The 8,419-nt window shown below is 38.6% G+C and overlaps 1 protein-coding gene across 2 annotated transcripts; it reads left to right on the top strand.

Annotated features, from left to right (window-relative positions):
- Window positions 1-2,046: 2,046 nt before the first annotated feature.
- Window positions 2,047-7,668, top strand: ctsla (cathepsin La). Of its 2 annotated transcripts, none has more exons than XM_041787688.1 (8): window positions 2,047-2,144; window positions 3,104-3,235; window positions 3,320-3,442; window positions 3,947-4,099; window positions 5,373-5,597; window positions 6,090-6,258; window positions 6,356-6,473; window positions 7,233-7,668. In XM_041787688.1, the coding sequence occupies exons 2-8, from the start codon at window positions 3,113-3,115 to the stop codon at window positions 7,330-7,332; spliced, it is 1,011 nt and encodes a 336-aa protein (XP_041643622.1). In that variant the 5' UTR covers window positions 2,047-2,144; window positions 3,104-3,112; the 3' UTR covers window positions 7,333-7,668. The 2 variants fall into 2 exon arrangements, with proteins under 2 accessions (XP_041643622.1, XP_041643621.1); XM_041787687.1 differs by having other exon boundaries at window positions 2,051-2,144; window positions 3,101-3,235.
- Window positions 7,669-8,419: the final 751 nt, after the last annotated feature.

Genomic DNA, 8,419 nt, shown 5'->3' with positions numbered 1-8,419 from the left:
TTGTATTCATAAGGCAGATAATGAAAAAAGAATGAGAGTTAATGTAGGCATACTCATTATACAAATAGATCCTAAAACAGTATTTTGCTTTCATTGTACAAATCAATGGATTATTATGATTTTATATGTGCAGTGTTGGGCTGATTTTGAATTCTTAGTATACAGTTTGTTAAATCATAAATACAGGCTAATATACGCAGTCAGTGCACTGATAGAGTGTTTTACATCCATCTGCACCTGGAAAGTTTTTGACAATGTTACATAAAGAGATTGATTCTCTCAGAAAACTGGCAAAGAAGTAGAAAGTATAAATGAACCCTATAATCTAATCCAAACAAACTCCACAGCATTAACTTTGCCAAGTAAAACTAACTCCCAAATCCTCTGATTTTATACAACAACTCTGTCAGTTCAAAGTATCAAAATCATATCAATCACATGAAAATCAACCTTGATTTACTCCGGCTGTGACAACATTTCCAAACAATCCTCCTGCATGTTCATTTTGTAAAACGATTGACAGTATCTTATCTGTTTTTCAGTAAGTTCAATGTTATCTACTGATGTTTCAACAGCTTATTAAAAGCCTCTTAAAAATCATTACATTCTTGGTGTTAAATCTTTGGACTGCCATCTCACTCTGTTACAGCCTACGGTGCAAAAATATAGCCTGTATTTTTTCTCCTTTTGGGTGTTTTCATTGACACTTTTATCAAACAGTACACTACATATGGATTGCTTTTGTTTCAATGATAGGCTGGAAAATCACAGCTTCATCTTTGACATGATCAAACTGCAAGGTGCATGATCAAAGAGCAAAGTGGATGCTCTTCCATCCTTATTCCTATTAGGCAAACATAAACTTGACAATATGCTTCAAGACAAACACATTTGATAGCAGTTCTGACCCTGAACTGGTTAGAATTGAAACAATGTTTTTTGCTGGATCTGTCTGACCATCCTATCAATCAGCAGTAATTATACTCAGCAGTTCTGGCCTAAGGAGCCCTCTTGACCTCCTGAGGTCCCCTGAACTAGCATACTGTGCTCGCCCTGCTCAGTAATCCCTCAATGCAAGAATCCTTTTGCTGCCAAGGAGCACATGAACACAGCCAAGTTAACCTACAGATATCTAAAGTTTTTGTTGTATAATGTTCTAGCACACCTTAGTACTTACGTGAACTTAAAAAACCAGGTTACCCACAGAAACTGGGTTATACAAGAGGTCATGCGGTGTAATTAATAGGCTGTTGAAAATAAGCAAAATTTGTTTAAAGTTTACAAGAAGTCCAATATGCAGTGGTGAAATTACATTTCCAAAAGTCTTTTCTGTAAGCTAAGTGTTTTTATTTGTTCTTTTAGTTCTGCTTCCCCAGCCTTACTTTCACTGTCTGTGTCTTTGTTGTGCAAATATTTTAAAAATAGTAGGATAAGGACTACTAGTTACACATCTACAGGGCCAAGGAGTTTGTACTTACTTGAGGGTGGAAACCTAGAAAATCAGGTCTACTCTGTCTGAAGGAAACAGGTTTCTTCTGTTGCCTTCATTACATTAAAGAAATGAAATCACTGCTGTAAGCAGACACCATCCTGGTTTCTTAAATGCGTGAACGCGCTGAGTGTTGAACATTGTTGTTATCTGCAACATCATGCAATGCTGGTCTCAATGCAAATTACAGTCATTTGGGGGGATCCTGTTGTATATGTGTTGTTATAATATTGCCTAGCTCAGCTGAGGGTTGAGCATCAGAAAAAGCTTTTATTGTTTTGCTTGGCTATCATTAGGCAAAAGTTTTTGGCAGCCTTAGGAGTAAATAAACATTCATTTTAGAATTATTCGAGGTAGAAGCAGTTGAAACAAACAAAATTATAGTTACTGAACTCATTTCTTCACAGTTTTCACCGCAACATTGTTGAAATAACATAATGTCCTTTTTTTCCCAGCCATCCATAAGGAGAGAATCACGTGCATCCACGCGTGACGTCATGCGTCAGGGCGGGGTATCTGTGAAATAAACAAGGAGCGGACCAATCAGAGAGCTCGGTAGGACGTAACCCAGCTGCCAGTCAGGCCTTTATAAACTTTGTGTACCTCATCCTAGGACAGTTGTCTTCTCCTTCGCCGCGTCTTCGAAAAAAACACAGTAAGGCTTATTCAGTTATTCTCTTGTTCGTGTTTGGATGTTTAAATGGCAAAGTTTGAGGATTTTTATTAAGAGTAGCGAGCAAACACATTGAAGAATATCAAGGTTTTATTGTTTATTTGATTTACTACCGAATTGAAAAGGTGTCGGTTTTTAAAAACACTTAAACTAGTATGTCATGAAAACCATTTTAAGTAGGAAATGCAGACATTAATATAGTTATAGTGGACCCTAGGCCATATTGTTTGATTCAGCTGCCTTTGTTGTCGTCGTCCTCCACGTAGGTTAGCAGAAAGCAGCCATTAGCTTGCTTGTTTCTTTGCCTTTGTTTTAATTTTATCTAAAGCGGCACCATCCACATGTTACTAGTGGATCCGGTGCATGGGAGCTCTCTTTCTGACAGCCACCTGTCAAAGTTTTGCTTTTCTTTTCGTTTTCCTGGTTGTAGTTTCGATGACTAGCCGGGTTCCTTGGCTCACAGCAGCAGCGGATGATCCCGTGACTTGAGAACAAAACACAAACAGGCTCCGTTTATATCGGGGATGTGGCTCTGTTTCTGCCACACAACTTATTGGAAAATAAACCTGAAATCGCATACATGTCCGCGTTTCATTCCCGCATAAAGTCAACATGATATTGTCAGGTCCCTATGGATCATTTGGCCTCTAAAATGTGCAGCCTTAAGTCGAGCAGTCAGGAAATGAGTGTGCTGTCGGGAATGTGCACTGCAGTCCATTAAAGCTGATCCCATTTCAGCATGAATCAGGGGGTTGAGAGGCCGCACCACAGGCTCCTGTTGATTTGGAAACAAGATGGGGAAACATCTGAGACGGAACAGCCGATTGATAGGAAACGAGAATATCATTTCATTTTGTCTTATTAGACGTCCGTTAATGATAACCCAGCCTCTGTGTACATGAAGTACTGACGGGTTTTCTATCTTTGTTTCCTCCCAGTAGGAAGCCACAATGCTGCCTTTAGCCTTGTTGGTCGTGTGCCTGAGTGCAGCCATGTCAGCCCCCAGTCTGGACCCACAGCTAGATGAACACTGGGACCAGTGGAAGAGCTGGCACTCAAAGAACTACCACGAGGTAATTGTTTCTCCCCTGTAGATTATCTTAGTCTGTCTAAATGTGTTTGATGGCGAAGTCTGAAAGGTGATTTTGGTTCTGTAGAAGGAGGAGGGCTGGAGAAGGATGGTGTGGGAGAAAAACCTGAAGAAGATTGAGCTGCACAACCTGGATCACTCTATGGGCATTCACTCATACCGCCTGGGCATGAACCACTTTGGAGACATGGTAAGACCACAGTTTCAACACACAGAGGCAAATCTCACGAGGAAAACTCATATCAGTTTTTTTTTTTACAAAAGGTGTGGAAATGTAAAGAATTACAAGGAACATGGACCTGATATGTAGCAAGCAGATAAGGTGAAGGGTGCAAAGGTTTGAGAAAGAGTCACGGATTCGCTGATAAAGAAGAATTGAATGGATTTTTTAAAAAAACTGATGTAAACAGAAATTACATATCCATGAATAACAACCCAGAAATAAAGTGGACAACAACTCACTACATCCTGTTGCACCCTAAAGACATAGGATCCAAAAAGCTGAACATACTTGAAGAAGTTAACGCGATCTAGGCTAATAATAAGATAATCAGACAATAGAATAGCATTAAAGCACTCAGTTTTTACCACCTTTTAACACAACTGATGAATGTGTTTTAAAGTTGAAGTCATCTGTATGGTCTAATTTTGACCTTTATGGCATTTACTCACTCTGCCTTTTTCCTTTCCACAGACTCACGAGGAGTTCAGGCAGATCATGAATGGCTACAGGCGCAAACCAGAGAGAAAAGTCAGAGGTTCTCTGTTCATGGAACCGAACTTCCTGGAGGCCCCACGTGCCATTGACTGGAGAGACAAGGGCTTCGTCACTCCCGTTAAGGACCAGGTAATGTTGTTTCTTGGCCCTCCAAAAAAAAAAAAAAACACTTGGGATTGAATGGACTGATATGAAGCTATAACGCAAATGTCTTCAGTTAGACTTACATTTATGTTGTGCATTCATCACAGTCAACCCAAGATCAACATTTTACAAAGAATAAAAAAACACTAAAACATCGGCCCTTAAACCACTTTATTTGATGGTAGTTTTCTCATTAAAACGAAACACCTTATTTTCCCACTGTAGACATGTCAGTCAGTACTGCTAAAATAACAATGACTCTACAGCACAGTTAATTTGTTGTTGCACTGATATGCTCTGTGTCCATAACTGCAGGCTCTTTTTCTTAAACGCTATGTTAGCATAACTGCCATCTATAGACATGACCTTACATCAGCTGTAGAGGAAGTTTTGTCAACAAGATTATTTAACATGAGACTGCAGACTCATAGCTGCAGCTTTGGGAACTGTTTGGCGCTCTTTCCACTGAAGTTAATGTTTTGCTGGGACAGAATGATAAAATGGCTGCCTGTGGGTTTGTTTGTTATCTGTTTGCTCCACGTTCCCTCCTCCTTCTCTTCTTCGAGGCTGCACAGTGTGTCCTCCCCAGCCCCCGTCATACATTAACACCCTGTAAGCTGAACCCAGTCAGACCAGCTGACTGGGGTGGAGCAAGTCTTTTACATTAGTGTAATGTGCCAGAGTGCAATGTCTAATGCAGTTTTTATTTATAGAAAGTGATTCATGAGCAAGCAGATAATGTTAAAAAAAAAATCAAGATGACAGGCATATTAAGAACTACATGACTAATTGAAAAACACTATTAATCCAAGAATAATGATGAAAGATATTTATAAATAAATAAGAAAAGTTATTTAAATAGTTAAATATCACAAAAATGCACCTTTATGGAGAAACACAATTCAAGAAATACAGTTAGTTTACCTGAAAATAGGATAAAGCTGCAAAACCAACAAATATCAACATTTAACTAGTCAAAAGAATGGAACATTTCTTGTTGATATATGAGACCCATTTCAGACTGTCTGCTTTAACACTTTATTTTTTGTAGCTTTGGTTCACAAAAATAAAATCAGCATCAAAATGTTCAACATCAAACAGACTGAAAATTATTGTCAATCATCATGAAATCATTTATATAATCATGACATGAAATGACACTTTGATAAACTGAATATGAAGGAAAATGCCTTTTGTCTTTGTTTCTGTAGTCCATCTTAAATCAACCTTCCCCTGTCTCACCCTCTCTGTGTCCCAGGGTCAGTGCGGCTCCTGCTGGGCCTTCAGCACCACTGGAGCCCTGGAGGGTCAGAACTTCAGGAAGACTGGCAAACTTGTTTCTCTGAGTGAGCAGAACCTGGTGGACTGCTCCCGACCAGAGGGCAACGAGGGCTGCAACGGCGGTCTGATGGACCAGGCCTTCCAGTATGTCCAGGACAACCAGGGCCTGGACTCTGAGGACTTCTACCCTTACCTGGGAACTGTACGTATCTCACGGGGAGAGGGGAACAACTCTCAAAATCCTATATACGTTTGATGTATAAAGAGTTTCATGAAAATTGCATGTATATAAAGGACTCCCTTTCTTTGAAAGTTTTCAAAATACCTTAGGTACCGGCTGCAAAAAATCGATACTAGACCGTAGGTTTTAAATACTTTTCCCGGTGTTTTTTATGTTGAATGGTGTAAAATATCTTAAAAGCTGCAGCACAAGGATGCTATTCAAGTCTTCTTTATGTATTACAGGCTTTACAAAAAAATCACGTTTTGCCTTTTACTAATTGAAGTGTTTACTACTACTTACACATTCTTAATCATAGCTGCTCTAAATAATCAAGTTTAAGCAGTTAGCATAGTTCAAAATGAGGTGAAAGCAAAATATTTTTCATCTGTGTTCCCTAAAAAATTCTGTTAGAAATGTTGCACCATTAGTCCTTACTCACCTTTTCTTCCTCTTGTGTATTTTTCTTGAAAGGATGACCAGCCGTGTCACTACGACCCCAAATACAACTCTGCCAACGACACCGGATTCGTAGACATCCCGAGTGGTAAGGAACGTGCCTTGATGAAGGCCGTGGCTGCTGTGGGACCCGTTTCTGTAGCCATTGATGCCGGTCATGAGTCCTTCCAGTTTTACCAGTCAGGTCAGTTTTTTGATGTGAGGAAGAGTAAACATTAATAAAAACACAGTTTTCCACACAGAGCCTGTATGTAACAGACTTTTGGGTGGTGTATTTTCAGGAATCTATTATGAGAAGGAGTGCAGCAGTGAGGAGTTGGACCACGGTGTGCTGGTGGTGGGTTATGGCTTTGAGGGAGAAGATGTGGACGGCAAGAAATACTGGATTGTGAAGAACAGGTCAGTCAAAAATGTTGAGTTTTGCTCTTAATTTGCTCTGTTGGAACTGATTCAAGTCTACAAGTTCAAGTTTAGTATATTCTGAAAGAAAATATAGAACTAGGAATAGAATTAAACTTGGCTAAATGTGTCTAAAACCAGAATTTAGTATGGTTAAGTACATTTTGATGGCAGTGTTTATCAGCTGTGAATGTTATGGCCTGTCCTTTTTCCCATATAGAAGTGCCTGTTATTGTTCCAACAGGCATTGTGACTTTGTCCCAGGCTCAGTGCAGTTAAAATAAAGTTCTAAAAACTGTTACAGTAAAATGATTAATTTGCTCCATTTTCACTTGATTTTCAAAAGAAAATCAAGCAATTTTAGATGCATATTTTGACTGTTTTTGTTCCATGATGGAAAAATTAAAAGATGAAAAATGAAAAATTAAAAGTGCTGTTAAAAAAAACATTGATCTCTATAAAGAAAGATCAAATCTAGGTATTTTGTGCTAGGTTATTTATGCAAGTGTCTTTTGATGGGTATCATGTATGGAGCCATAGCTTGATATGCAGCATTTTAATCTAAAAAAAAAATCCCTTTTATTTTATGTTTTGATTTGTTTGTCCAACTGGAAAAAGTTCAGATTAAAGTGATGAATCATAAATGGGACCCTGGGGCTGATTTGGCTTTTTATTTTCACCTCTGCATCTTAAATGTTTTCTGTTGGCAAACAAGCTTAAAGTAATGTTTCCAACTTTCATTGTTTTGTTTGATTGCAGCTGGAGTGACAAGTGGGGAGACAAAGGCTACATCTTGATGGCTAAGGACAGAAAGAACCACTGTGGCATCGCAACAGCAGCCAGTTATCCTCTGGTCTAACATTTGCACTGCACCACTCTGTAGCACCATAGCGTTTTTTAATTGCAACTGTTTGAAGGCTGGAGGACGATGCTTCGGTCAAAACGGCGAGCATCGACAGTATGATCAGAGACCTGTCAAAGGAGAGAAACACTGTTGTTTTTAGGGAAATGGCGCCATTTTATTTTGGCTTGTTTCATGCCACTTTATTTTGTCTGAGAAGATTCTAGCTGAGTTGTTTTATTCTTTGTAAATATGTGTATGCTTCTTGGTAAGTGAAATGTTTAAACTTGCTTGGGTCATTGTAAATGTTTTTTTTCTACTTTTACTGTGATCAATTAAAGTTGTGAGACACTAGTTACTGTGCTGAGTATTTTTGATGCCTTTCAACTCAGGTTTTTATCCGTTTAGCCTTTATAGGTGGGGAAAACTTGCAGTGTATTTGGACACTAGCTGTTTAACACCTCAAAAATACTTGTGTAATAAGAACAAAATTGGCACTCAATGAAAAAGAAGTTCTATGAAATTATATATTAAATATTGAGTTATTTTACAGTAATAATCCCTTGTGTTGCCATTGCTGTGAAAGTGTAGTGTGTGTTTCATAATCAGTCACTCTTTCATCTTAATGCTTACAAAAGCACTAATAGATTATTATTGATTAAGGGAGTCTGTTATGTAAGAATAACCTCTGTTTTTAAATCATGTATTGACAACTTCACAGAAAAACAGAATTGAGCACTGACCATTTCCAGGCCTGTTTTCACCCTATAGATGTAAGTCAAAGCTACTAAATGCAGTTTCACTAATATTCAGGAAAGTTTCTGTGGTCTGAATTGTAGAGAAAGGATCACGTGGGGTTGGGAAAAGCAGCTGTGCTCCCTGATGTCTGGTACTGAGATCTTATAGGATTATTGATTCTACAACAAAGGCATTGATTCAGAGGGAAACACTTCTTTGGGGTAACCTTACAAGAGTTCTGAGGTATATGGAGCTGAAAAGTGCTGTAACTAATTGGTTTTCTTGATCAGCTTCATTCTAGATAAAAGAGTAGGAGCTTATTTTGCTTTAGATGTCTTTAAATCCATAAAATGGTGAAAGGGCCAAA

This window comes from Cheilinus undulatus, linkage group 5, assembly GCF_018320785.1.
Source record: "Cheilinus undulatus linkage group 5, ASM1832078v1, whole genome shotgun sequence".
Lineage (NCBI taxonomy): Eukaryota > Metazoa > Chordata > Actinopteri > Labriformes > Labridae > Cheilinus > Cheilinus undulatus.
This window is presented reverse-complemented; position numbering and strand designations above follow the sequence as displayed.

Coding starts and splice junctions, on each gene's coding strand:
- ctsla (XM_041787688.1), top strand. CDS start 3,113: ATGCTGCCTTTAGCCTTGTTGGTCGTGTGCCTGAGTGCAGCCATGTCA. Junction 3,236..3,319: donor ACTCAAAGAACTACCACGAG/GTAATTGTTTCT, acceptor TTGGTTCTGTAG/AAGGAGGAGGGCTGGAGAAG. Junction 3,443..3,946: donor TGAACCACTTTGGAGACATG/GTAAGACCACAG, acceptor TCCTTTCCACAG/ACTCACGAGGAGTTCAGGCA.